At 37.9% G+C, this 13302-nt stretch overlaps 3 protein-coding genes across 6 annotated transcripts in view; 2 read left to right on the top strand and 1 right to left on the bottom strand.

Annotated features, from left to right (window-relative positions):
• The window catches only part of apaf1 (apoptotic peptidase activating factor 1), a 46963-nt gene extending 46691 nt beyond the window's left edge, over positions 1-272 (bottom strand). Inside the window, exon 1 of one of the 3 annotated variants that reach the window (XM_048154386.1) lies at positions 88-272. The gene's annotated coding sequence lies outside the window, so the exon portion shown is untranslated. The remainder of the gene's footprint in view (positions 1-87) is intronic. The other 2 variants (XM_048154384.1, XM_048154387.1) reach the window with 2 other exon arrangements.
• A 1402-nt stretch (positions 273-1674) lies between these two features.
• avpr2l (arginine vasopressin receptor 2, like) lies at positions 1675-6857 on the top strand. The gene is made up of 2 exons (XM_048155349.1): positions 1675-3282; positions 4917-6857. Exons 1-2 carry the CDS (start codon positions 2424-2426, stop codon positions 4994-4996), a joined length of 939 nt encoding a protein of 312 aa, XP_048011306.1. The 5' UTR covers positions 1675-2423; the 3' UTR covers positions 4997-6857.
• Positions 6858-8239: 1382 nt separating this feature from the next.
• On the top strand, positions 8240-12921 carry LOC125244958. Of its 2 annotated transcripts, none has more exons than XM_048155348.1 (2): positions 8240-8291; positions 11237-12921. In XM_048155348.1, exon 2 carries the CDS (start codon positions 11440-11442, stop codon positions 12919-12921), a length of 1482 nt encoding a protein of 493 aa, XP_048011305.1. In that variant the 5' UTR covers positions 8240-8291; positions 11237-11439. The 2 variants fall into 2 exon arrangements, with proteins under 2 accessions (XP_048011305.1, XP_048011304.1); XM_048155347.1 differs by lacking the exon at positions 8240-8291 and adding an exon at positions 10283-10601.
• Positions 12922-13302: the final 381 nt, after the last annotated feature.

Here is a 13302-nt window from a genome sequence, read left to right as displayed (position 1 = left end):
GTAGTGACTATTAACTGACTTCCGATCAGTTAGTTAAGACAGGGAGAGAAAATCTAAATTAATTTTAAAAGACATGCATATACTTACATATATTGTGCCTCGCGAAGAATTATGGTGACATGAGGGAATATTTCCTGCTAGACTGGGACCAGTGACGTTCAGTGAGACATTCCAAAGAAAACCAGTTTAAAAAACATTCCAATTTTCCTCCCCTAAAAATGTGCGCTTCCTGCTTTTTGACACAAACAACTTCCCCGGTGCGCCTTGACCAATAGCGAAACGATATGAAGTCACGTGTCCCACTGAGGTAATGCAGAGCTTGATATGACTGTAACTAGGCAGACAAACACAAGGCAGTCACTTGAGAATTAACATTGAACATTGTTTTTTTTTTTTTTTTTTTTTTCAGAAAAAAAGGAGTTTATTTTTGCTTGGGATTTCATAGTTTAGTCTTTCAAATCGACTATAAGAATGTTTTTATTTTTAATATCCATTTATTAATTTTTATCATTCCTTGTACATTAGAATGTCCTTAAATTGCATCGTTTTTTTAATTGGTAATTGTTAATATTGATTATTCTTTTGTTTTTATTTATTCAAATTTTATTCAAGTTCTTGATAGACTAAATCGATCCATTGTTTTAAGATACTACACATGCATGTGATGTCTGAAAATTTTGAAATTCTAAACATATTTTGTCTGCATTACAAAACACAATATTACTTTCTTATTTTATACAGAATTGGCTATATGAGTTTTGCTGGTGGTGGTCAACCAAAATAATAGGTGGCAATCCCATGTGGGGTTCTCAAGGACATCAAGTTTTCAACAAGTGTAAAATGTATTTCCATAATATCCACAGGAGAAGGATCAGAGCTAAAAGACTTACAGATGTTGAACTTTGTGCAGCAGCCCATATCATTAATCATTATTAGCAATGAAATATGCAAGTCTACTCCAATACAGTGTCAATAAAAAAAATAATCTAGAAATAAAGTAGTCATATAGCAGCTTATTAGCCAAGCCTCTTTAGTCAAAGTGCTCCTCAAATATCAAAGTCAGTTCATTGCCTTGTCAGTGTTTTGAATTTACTGAAACAACATAAAAACACTGAAGGCAGTGCTGAATGATGATCAAAAGACTGACTTTACTTCAGTGACCTCAAAATGTTCTGCTTAATGAAGTGAAACACTCAAGAATTTGTTAGAAAATGTAGTTTCAATATGTTAAATGAGGTTTTGGTTATGTGGGAATCTCTCTCTCTCTCATTATGTATACTTTTAATATTGGTCTATTTGTGATTTTATGTATTATTTTATGTTACAATATACACAGTTATGTAATATACACTCAATTAAACAGTCAGTTTATGTATTTGAATTGCATATAAAATTTAGATTACACAGTTTTAACATGCACAAACTAATGCACTTAATGTGATGCATATTTGTCAGTCATACACAAATGAAACATGTATATCAAACAGGTAAAATTTGTGCACTCAACAAATCATGGCATAGTTTATTATTAAATATATTTACATTTATTTAATAATCATATTTTCAAAATGCGTTAGAATCAGCATATATCTGTTCATTGTAAAAAAAAAAAAAAAATTATATATATATATTATTCAATTAAAAAGCATGAATATGGCAATACACAATTAGTAAAATGTATGTGACTGACACTCTTTGTATTTATTGATGAAAAATTACTGTGCATTTAAAACACATTCGGTTTTAGTATTACAGAAATATTACCTGGTTCATGTATGCATAACTGACAAATATACATCACATTAAGTTTATTTGTTTATGTAAAACTGTGTAATCCAAATGGATGAAAATTTATATGCAATTCAAATACATAAATCTTTCATTTAGGCCTAAATATTGTTTGAGTATGAATGTATAAGTTTACATATTGCAGATGATGAGGCTGTTTTTTTTCTTTCGTTTTTTTTGCACTTCTTTCCCGTAAATGTAAAAAAAAAAAAAAAAAAAAAAAAAAAAAAAATTAAAAGTACAAATAGTCTCTCGCTAATCTACATGTATAATAGGCTAATATACAGAATTTAGAAAATTATGTTTAAAGTCATTTGATCTATGACTTTAAACACACCTCATTCACTTTTCATGTCAAATACCTTTTTTTTTTTTTTTCCTTATGGGCATTATGGGAAGAATACAGTCATCACTGACCTCAAGAGCACAATTGCAGAAAAAAAAATGTGGCAAGTGTTTGTTCATCGCGTAATTTAATGTATGACTGAATGCTTGACGTGCGTGAACAGGTAGTCGCGTTGGAGTCTTGACCAATTTGTGCCATAGCGCACCGCGCCGTGTGCGTCAGCGCTGCACATTTGCAGGAGTCAAACGCCCTAAACATAACAAATTAAATAGTCAGGTACTAAAGTAGGATGAAATTAACAATGGCTGATAACCTTAATTGCAGCAGCGGTAACTGCTCCAGTGCGCACGAGGCGTTCGGTTTATCCGATGGACACTTTGCGCTCGTGAAGGCTGCAGTTCTGGGGTCCATTTTCGTGCTGGCAACATTTAGCAATTTATTCCTCCTCCATGCCCTCTGGAAAAGACGGAAAAGACACACTCGAACTCAGCTGTTTCTTCTCCACCTGTGCCTGGCTGACCTGGTTGTCGCTTTCTTCCAAGTCCTGCCTCAGTTATCCATGGAGATTACGCACCGGTTCAAAGGCTCCGATCTGGTGTGCAGATCAGTTAAGTATCTTCAAGTGGTCGGGATGTTTGCGTCCACGTATATGATCGTGGCCATGACCATAGACCGCTATCACGCGGTCTGCAAACCCATGGTGTCGTTCCTCAGGGGGTCTTTCCGCAGGTATGTTGCCATAAGCGCCGCCTGGCTCATCTCACTGGCGTTCAGCGCTCCGCAGATGTTCATCTTCTCTCTCCAAGAAGTTGAGAAGAACGTTTTCGACTGCTGGGCGACATTTATTGAGCCCTGGGGAGGCAAAATATACATAACGTGGATCACTTTATCAGTGTTTGTTCTGCCAGCCTTAATCTTGATGTATTGTCAGATAAAGATATGCGCAGGGATCTATTTCAACATGAAGAGGAAAGCCTTGCAGGGCAGCACAGGTGATGGGCGCTCTAGCACTAAAGGGATATCAAACGCAATGCTGAAGACTGTCAAAATGACTTTTATTATCATCCTGGTGTACACCCTCTGCTGGAGCCCATTCTTCGTGGTCCAGCTCTGGTCAGCTTGGAGTCCAAGCAGTGCACCCACGCAAGGTAAGTCAAAGCTGTCCAAAAGTCTGAGACTCTTCTATTTTGCATTTTCATGACCTAATACAACATTTTCGATACAAATGTTATTATTCGCAAAACAATGAGTGTAAAGTTGTCAATGGAAGAACATCTGACCGTCTGTAGAGTTCATATGATTAATGAATTATGTGACCTGATGCACTCTAAAAAACAACCCAAGTTGGGTTGAAAATGGAAAAAAACCCATCAACTGAGTTGTTTTAAACCAGCGGTTGGGTTAAATGTTGCTCAACTCGTATATGACCATCTTCTTTAAGACGAACATAATCGGAGATATATTTAAAAATATCCTTAGTCCTCCAAGGATTATAATGGTTATGCTGCCCAGATTTTTAAGGCAAAAAATGCATCCATCCATAAAAAAATGACTCCATACGACTCCAGGGGGTTAATAAAGGCCTTCTGAAGCGAATCGATGCGTTTGTGTAAGACAACTATCCTTATTTAAAACTTATTTAAGTAAAATAACACGCTTCCAGCGCGACAGCCATATGCATTTGTCGTGCGTCCAAAAACCGTTAAAGGGTTAGTTCACCCAAAAATGAAAATTATGTCATTTATTACTCACCCTCATGTTGTTCTAAGGTACTAAAGACACATTTAAAACAGTTCATGTAAGTACAGTGGTTCAACCTTAATATTATAAAGTGACGAGAATATTTTTTGTGCGCCAAAAAAAACTAAATAATGACTTTTCCACAATACCTAATGACGGCCGATTTCAAAACACTGCTTAGAAGCTTTACAAATCTTTTGTTTCAAACCAGTGGTTCGGATCGTGTAAACGAAGCCTCGTTTACTGAAATCACATGACTTTGGCGCTCCGAACCACTGATTCAAAACAAAAGATTCGTAAAGCTTCGGAAGCAGTGTTTTGAAATTGCCCATCACTAGATATTGTTGAAAAGTCATTATTTTGTTTTGTTTTTTGGCGCACAAAAAATATTCTCATCGCTTTATAATATTAAGGTAGAGCCACTGAACTCACATGAACTGTTTTAAAAACGTCTTTAGTAGCTTTCTGAATCTTGAGTGGTTCGGTGATATTACTGGCAATAGAGGCCTCATTGAGCCATCGGATTTCATCAAAAATATCTTAATTTGTGTTCCGAAAATGAACGAAGGTCTTACTGGTGTGGAATGACATGAGTAATAAATGACATTATTTTCATTTTTGGATGAACTAACTAACTAACTAACTAACTTCCGCGACAGAGTACACAAGGATATATACAAAATGTATTTCACAATATACTGGAATGTAACCACATGGTTACCATGATGTGACTAAAGGACCATGAACCATCATATATGTGCATATGATTACTCACAACCATTTTCTGTTATGGTAAATATCTATTTCCCCACAGCTGCAGACCTATAAGATTGGCATTAGTAAAATCATTCATTAGCTCACAAAGAAAGGACCTGATCAGATTAAACCGCACTATGTTTTGGTTGCCTGGTAGACACCAGATGGTGCACACAAGCAATATTTTTCCACAGAAAAAGTTCCAAGTTGGAACACTTCCTATATTGGTGCAATTTGTTATTTTTGTGCTTGATTCTTTATTAACAGTCTCATGTCTGTTCTACAGGGCCAGTGTTTGTCACTATCATGCTCCTCGCCAGTCTTAACAGCTGCACAAACCCATGGATCTACCTGTACTACAGCTAGAACCTCACAGGCAACAACTTCTTGCTGCTGAAGAGTGCATGAATATGGTCATGGCATAATTCGGCATGGTCATTCGTTTCAATTTAAATATATATATACTTGTACTGCTATAGAGAATGAAGGAGATCTGTTCTCTTTTTATTGTTGCATGTACTAAGCTGTAAAATATAAGTAATATATTCATAGAATGAGGTTTATGACAGATGATATGAGTAATGGCACCTCGTCTTTGTGCTGTAATAATATGCCCTGTGATTTACAGGTAATGTACCATTCTGCACTAAGTGACTAACATCATCAAGAGACAATGACTCATATATAAAGATAATTAAGGTATAACTAGTGTATAATTATTTCCCAGTATGTATTGAAAGATATTTAGCACATGCCTTCATTTGTGTGATTATGCGGACAAATGAGCTGCATATATGATTGTCATATCTTTGATTGTATAGAGCTGGTCACGTTTTTCACATCTTTTGTTTCATTTTTGAAACACTATGTATGATCTTAAATGACTCATGTAAATTAGATTGGCCTTTGGTCAATACAATTCATTTACAGTCATTAAAGTAATGTTATTTTCCTTTCCTCATTTAAACAAAAATGCAAATGAGCTTGTGTATAAAAAATTCTATAGGATTACAATTATGTGTGACGGTTTCCATAGTCACTGTGTGATGATCTCATATTTTCACGCACACAAATTTCTTTGTATCGCAAAGCCTGTTTTCTGTGAAAGTCACTTCACACATTTTAAGATCCGTCTGAATCCTTAAATAAAGCAAAATGAAGTGGGAATGTTCCTTCACCGAGAAACCCAGATTCATACAAACAGTCAAAGATTTTAGGGATCAGTTTCATAATCATATTTCCCTCCAGGAATTTATTGCTTCTATTCCCCTCTGTTCACATTAATAATAGAGCAATATGAAATATTTAATACACCTAATTTAGTTCCTCACATATTTGGAGTTTAAAAGCAGACCATCTTTTGGATAAGGAATCTGTTATTAGTTTAAATATTCTAAAAATATTTATTTGTAGATATTTTAATTTATTTTAATCAGAGTCAGGCCATAATTGTGCACTTAGAGCATTTAAAAAAAAAACATTTATGCACCAAAACTTCACCTTTCATATGAAAAAAATGAGGTGAATTAACTAATTAAAGGGTCTTAATGGTCATGCACTTAAGTTATGATTGTAAAAGCATGCTAAAAAGCATTTAAGCTTTATGGAACTGCCGAATGACAACAAAATCGGTTAGCCTTTTCACTGCACAAACACTCTTTGGATTTAAAGGCAAAATGAAAGCCTAAGGCACCTGTATCCAAGGTAGCTCTTGGTTAATGGGATTAGAGCATACTTAGAGGCTGATAAAAAAATGGTGGAGACCATTGTAACAGAACGCTGGAAGGGGAGGCAGAAGTGGCAATAAGACAGCACTTTATGCCCTCATCAAATACAGTGCGGTGTAAATTATTGACATTTAGGAAATGCCTTCTGAAAAATATGAGTAATAACATAATTAGATCAGATAGAAAAACAGCATTATTTTCAAATTGAATAGACCAGCAACATAGTACACAAAGACCAGTGGCTATGATACTGTAAGGGTTATGTTTAATTCTGTTAGTTGATTTGTGTTTTAGCTTGGTTTTGTTTTGTTCCTGTTTGCCTGTGTTCCCAGTGATTGTTAGTTTCCATAGTTACTCATTTGTTTCAAACTTGTTCTTAATTCCGATGATTACTCTGTGTGTATTTAAGCCCTTAGTTTCCTCAGTTCATTGTTCGGTTTCGTCTTTCGACCTAGTGATCTCCTGAGTGTTACCTTGCTGGATTTATTAAAGACTGTTTTTGCTATCTACTCCTTCGTCGTGCACTTCATTACAACCACACCTGACAGACACAGTCTTTTAAAGGGTTATTTCACCCAAAAATGAAATTTCTGTCATTAATTACTCACCCTTATGTCGTTCCTAACCTGTAAGACCTTTGTTCAACTTCGGAACACAAATTAAGATATTTTTGATGAAATCCAAAAGGTTTTTTATCCTTAATAGAAAGCAATGAAATTACCACATTCAAGGTCCAGAAAAGTATAATAAAAACACTATTAAAATAGTGCGCAAAAACAAAACAAAAATAATGACTTTATTCAACAAATTCAAATTCGTCTCTCCCCTGTCATTCTCCTACGCTATTTTCATTGCAGTGCTTCCAGGTTCTACTGTACGTCAGAACGGCGACTCAGTATTGGCCGACGCTGTTCACGTGAACATCAAGACGCATGCGTGTGATGCTGACGCAGGAGTCGGCGTTCAGACATAAACATGATAAACAGGGGAGAGATGAATTTGTTGAATAAAGTTTTTTTAAAGCATTCTCGTCGCTTCATAACATTAAGGTTGAACCACTGTAGTCATGCTGACTATTTTAACTATGTTTTTACTACTTTTCTGGACCTTGAATGTGGTAATTTCTATTGAGGAAGCAATAGAATTCTCTTGTATTTCATCAAAAATATCTTTGTGCTCCAAAGATGAATGAAGGTCGTACGGGTTTGGAACGACATGAAGGTAAGTAATTAATGACAGAGATTTTATTAAAATTTAAAGGGTGAACTAACACTTTAAATTACACAACGTCCTGATATGTTTGAAGAATGCTGCACTTGTTCTGTTGATACTAAATTCATCAATGCTTATTTTACGTGGCTCAAGAGTTACATTGATCAATAAAATTTTAGAGTTTAAAAATGTTTCAAAAAGTGTATTTTGTATGTAATAATTGTAGCAAATTAGCCCAAAGGGGAATAATTAATAATTAAAGGGCATATTGCAGGTTAGAGCTTTAGTGATTCAATGTATAGAAAAATAATGTATGAAATAGTTTTCTTGAAAAAAAAAAACACGCATAAATATGCTACATAGGCTTCTGGAGTCGTTTTTTGTGAGAAAATTTTACTTCCGCATCTGAAAAATGCCAAATCGGACGTGACGTCACTGAAGGGAGGGTATGCATCGACGTCACTTTCCCGCAAAAAACGCGCTCCCTCAGCTGGACTGAGTGGCAAAAGAACCTGCTGCGTAACTGGATTAATAGGAGAAACGGCGAAAACGCGAGTAAAACTAACTAATTACCCTAAAGGTTGGACTCGAAAGTGTTTCTTACAACTTGTCAAATAAACCTAATCCATGGATATTGACATGCAGCCAGGAGTCGTGTTTCTTGACATTTATATGTGCCTGATTTGACGACGGGGAAATACATAAAGCAAACTACAATATAGGTAGGTTTAAATCTGCTTAATCACTTATATCCATGTTATATCGTCATATTGTCCAGCCCTAAAACATATATCGTTTTATAGTATAGTTTTTGACAGTGTTGTTTATTTAAAAACACCCAATTATGCATAATATAAGATGGAAAATACTTAATTGATGAGTCGTCACAATATATAAGGTATGATTTTACCTCAAAATCCGACACAAAATGACAACTGCAAATCCATGTTTCTTTGCCTGGAGTCCAGCTGTTTCTGTGACTTGCAGTGATCCATTTGCTTCTTTTTCTGTTGCTTTCTCTAGTTTTTAAATATATACCTCAGGGTTTTGTTTTGTGTGTTTTTCGCGACATTCACGCTGAAAACCAATGCTGCTGCCTTATGGCGTTATTTTACTGTCAATTGTCGAGAGCACATTATTGTGACGCGAGAGCATATCAATGTAATGCGCGAGCGCAAATCTGTCCGCTCGCGCGCGGATTTCCTCTGCTCTCGCGCAAATCTGTCCGCTCGCACGCGGATTTCCTTTGCTCTCGCGCAAATCTGGACGCGCGCGTAAAATGTTACCTATTTTTTTTTTTTTAATTTCAACACAAAACGTATGACCACAATAACTTTAAGAAACATTTTTTGTTTGTTTGTTTAGATAAATAGGGGTTTGACCTGTAATGTGATGCAGTTAGACTAGGTTACATTTGATAAATATTATTAAATTGTAAAGAAATAAAATATATATTTTTGTCGAAAGAATTCCAGGCGCAGTTCACTCTCAGCCAATAAGATTCCACGTAGCATTTTCATGGATCAGTCGTCTCTTCTGATTGGTTTATAACTTTTGACAGTATTTAATCCAAAAGCAAATTAATTTCTGCAAGAGCACGGAGAGATTCGTGAGCGCACATGTGCAGTTTGAGCGCGCAGGACACGTTTGAGCACGCAGGAAACAGTTTGAGCGTGCACACGCAATATCTGAGCGAGAGGAGAGGCAGTTCATAAGAGAGCACTGTATATTTGAGCGCACGCGTCCAGATTTGCGCGAGAGCAAAGGAAATCCGCGCGCGAGCGGACAGATTTGCGCGAGAGCAGAGGAAATCCGCGCGCGAGCGGACAGATTTGCGCTCGCGCATTACATTGATATGCTCTCGCGTCACAATAATGTGCTCTCGACAATTGACAGTAAAATAACGCCATAGCTGCTCAGTCTTTTGCCACTCAGCGTGCGTAACCGCAGTCCTAACGGTCGACGGTGACGTCACGTGCATACCCTCTATAGGAAAACAATGGATCGCAATGACAGTTCAGATGCTGAGGAAATTGTAAATGCCTATGTATACTCGTATAACTAATCACAGCCATACAATTAGCCTGCTATGTGGTCAAGAGAGCAGGGACAGGCCAGAATTAGACAGAATAACAGTCAAAAGAGACAAATTGAGCTGTTGTGTGAGGAGAAGCAGTGGAGAACAGGACAGAGACCGGTGTTAGCTTATAGATATAACGTTAGGTAACAACATGTGCTCAGATCACAATATTGTACAGATTATTATCATGAATCAAGCAATAGCAAAGCTATGGTCATCTAGGAGTAACTGATTACTAATAACAGAAACGAATAAACTTTGATCAAGCGTATGTCACACGCGTTAATATCATAATATCCGTCCACACTAACGTTACGTGATATAGCCGTTTCTCATCACGACTGATTTGGTAGTTGGCAAATGTAATAATCACCGAGCTGCATCTCTGACGGATCCGTGATCATGTCTCCCGCCGGCGGCCAAACATATTGTTACTGTATGTGTTTCATGTTATCCTTTATTCATTAATTCTGTGTTATGAGTTTATTCCGTGCCCATTCACTGATAGTGTGAGGATGTATATGACGCCGTGATTATGTAGTTGTGTGAACTTGAATGTATATAAGTTTACATACATGGCATGCATGAAATTGGAGTATTTACATTACCAGCACATCATTCAAAACTGTTTTGTGTAAGTGTAAGACTGTATGTGTAGTGGTATGAACTCAAGTAGTTATGTATGTATTGCTTATCATTAATATTATTAGTTGTCATTTGTAAAATATGGTTCTTGTGTTAAATGTATATCAAAATATATTTGTATATAGTATTGTGCAATGATGCCAACTTGAACATCACGTAGACCTGTAGACGCTGGCGGGTGACGCTAGAGGGCGATCGTGAGCCGCAGGACATAGAGCTTAATTTATATATGAAGAAGCCACTCTGGCAGTCACTGATAAACAGTTGAAAACAACTAATTCCTATCTCTGTTTATGTGTTTTTACAGGTAAGATGAGTGATGTGGCATCACAGTTTGTGTTCATAAAATGTTATACGTTAGTTATATGTGTTAGTTTGATGAATTTGTATATTAATTCGATAAATTTAACGGTTGAGATGCGGCCGGCGGCGCCCGCGCGATGGATTGCGCAATCGCGGCTGGGAGGCGGCCGACTCCGCTGGGCTGGTGGAGGCCGCGCGAGATATTACAGCAACATAATCATATTGCTTAATGTTGTTAGTATTACAATATAATTGTAATAATTGGTTATGGAAGAGTTTATATTTGTTTATTGTTACGTTTGTGTTCTGTAAACCTGTCATGGGTTAGGAATAAATAAATTGCTGATACAGATCGTTTATAACAGAGCACACAGAGAGACATAGCATACTAAAAAGGAAACTAAGTGCTGTTTATTGAGTATTGAGTATTATTGTCTGTCTGATGTAATGGAAATGTTAATGTGTTACAGACAGTATACAGCAATATATTCTTATTTTCTTTTGATGTAGTGTCATAAGATTGTGCAAAGTGAGTTTAAGGACATAGAGCTTAATTTATATATGAAGAAGCCACTCTGGCAGTCACTGATAAACAGTTGAAAACAACTAATTCCTATCTCTGTTTATGTGTTTTTACAGCAATAAAACAATATATGTGCCACCAGAAGTCTCCGCCTCTTCTGTGTGTGCAACATCATGGCGAGCCAGCCAGGAGAGGACTGCTGATTGGATGTGAGAGAGACAGTTCCTCCCTGAGACGAACCTAGAAATAACAGAAGATTCATCAATAGAGAATAAAGTACATTATAGAGACTTAATTCAAACAAACAAACAAAAAAAAAATGGAACAACTTCAAGACTGCGTTAGTTCCAAGTTTCTAATGCTAGAGAAGCATGATCTGATAAAAGTCTGCCTCCATCTGAAGTGCAGCGAGCCATCGGGTGAAGGTTTCCCAGGCCAAACGAGGCGAGCGCTGATAAGGCTGGCAGAGGGAACATTGGATGAAATTGAGGAAAGTTTAGAAGAGGAACAATATGCAGAGAGCCTTAATGAACTTCTGTGCTTCATCGAGTCCCTTAAGGAACCAGCCGAGCTCAAAGTGTCACCAGTAACCCAGTCTGAGATAGAGAAGCTAAGAAAAGAGTATGCAGAACTACAGCAGACTCATGCAAATGCTCGTCGTGCATTAGAGGAACAGATTGGGCTACTTGAAGAAAAACAACAGAGAGGAAAAGATAAAATGAGTGTGAAAGAGCAAGCCACCAGACACGAACCGATTCCTGAAGTTACTCTGAGGAGGGAATTCCGAGTCTTCGGACAGATTGGAGAGGCTGGTCAAAAGGAAAAATTATCATACACTAGCCTCAACAACCAGATTGAATCAGGAGTGAGAAAGGGGTACGCAGAGGCGGAAATCATTGAAGCAGTTATCAGAGCAGTGAGTCCTGGCCTTCCCCTCAGAGAACTCCTTGAAATCAAGCGAGACCTCACACTTTCTACATTAAAGACCATCCTCAGAGGACATTATAAAATAGACTCTTCATCAGATCTACTGCACAGGCTCATGAACATCTCTCAGGAACCCAAGGAGTCTGCTCAAAGTTTTCTGTTCCGAGCCATTGAACTGAGGGAGAAACTACTGTGGACATCTGGAGATGAGCATGATGGAGAACAGTTTAGCCCTGAGCTCATCCAACGAAAGTTCCTTCGCTCTGTGGAGACAGGCCTTCTAAACGATGCGGTTAAGTTCCAAGTCAAACCATACCTCAGTGATCCTAAAGTAGCAGATGAAGTGTTGATTGAGAAAATCGGTGAAGCTGCTAATCTGGAATTGGAGAGACAAACAAAGTTAAAGAAAGCAGTGACTCCAAAGCCTCTTAGACTAAGTGAAGTTCGAGCAGTAGAACACATCTGCAACACTGAGCAACATTCGAGCAGCGAGATGGAGACTCAAGGACAGAGGAAAGAGACATTAATGAAAGACATTATCACTGGCAAAGACAAGAAGAAACAGATACAAAGCAAAGAGACTAACAATGACACTGCTAAAGCAATTGAAGACCTCAGAGCAAACGTTATGGAAATGACCAAAATGTTCAGAGAGACAATGGAAGCGACCAGATCACAGTTTCACCCTCCCATGACCCCACTTCGAACTGAGAGGAGACCCAAAGGCTGCCGTTCATGTCAGGAGGCCCAAAGAGGTGAAGAGTGCAGGCACTGTTATCGCTGCGGACAAGATGGACATCTGTCACGGGGCTGTCGACAACGGAGGCCCGCATCGGGAAACGGGAGGGGACTGCTGAGCTGGACCCCCCAGTAGTCCATTCCGCCATTGGGTCCCAGACGAGTTCAGAAATGCAACAGACATCCAGACCTGTACAAAGCAAGCAAAATAGTAAAGAAAATAATATTCAACCTGTTACTCATTCAGATGCGATCACTTCTGCTGATAAGTCACTGTCCCTCGCCACGCCTGGACTTTTGAACATCATTGGAAAAAGGTGCTTGGTTCACTGCCAGCTCAATGATGTCTCAGTTGAAGCCTTATGGGACACAGGAGCCCAAGCCAGTATTATCAACGCAGACTGGAGGGAACGACACTTACCACATACCACCGTCAGACCGATTGAGGAGCTCCTGGGGCCAGGAACGCTTACTGGACTGGCTGCCAATCACACAGAGATCCCTTTTGATGGCTGGG

This window comes from Megalobrama amblycephala, linkage group LG14, assembly GCF_018812025.1.
Source record: "Megalobrama amblycephala isolate DHTTF-2021 linkage group LG14, ASM1881202v1, whole genome shotgun sequence".
NCBI lineage: Eukaryota > Metazoa > Chordata > Actinopteri > Cypriniformes > Xenocyprididae > Megalobrama > Megalobrama amblycephala.
The sequence above is the reverse complement of the archived record's forward strand: the minus strand, read 5'-3'. Positions and strand labels throughout refer to the sequence as shown.

Coding starts and splice junctions, on each gene's coding strand:
- LOC125244958 (XM_048155348.1), top strand. CDS start 11,440: ATGGAACAACTTCAAGACTGCGTTAGTTCCAAGTTTCTAATGCTAGAG.
- avpr2l (XM_048155349.1), top strand. CDS start 2,424: ATGAAATTAACAATGGCTGATAACCTTAATTGCAGCAGCGGTAACTGC. Junction 3,283..4,916: donor AAGCAGTGCACCCACGCAAG/GTAAGTCAAAGC, acceptor TCTGTTCTACAG/GGCCAGTGTTTGTCACTATC.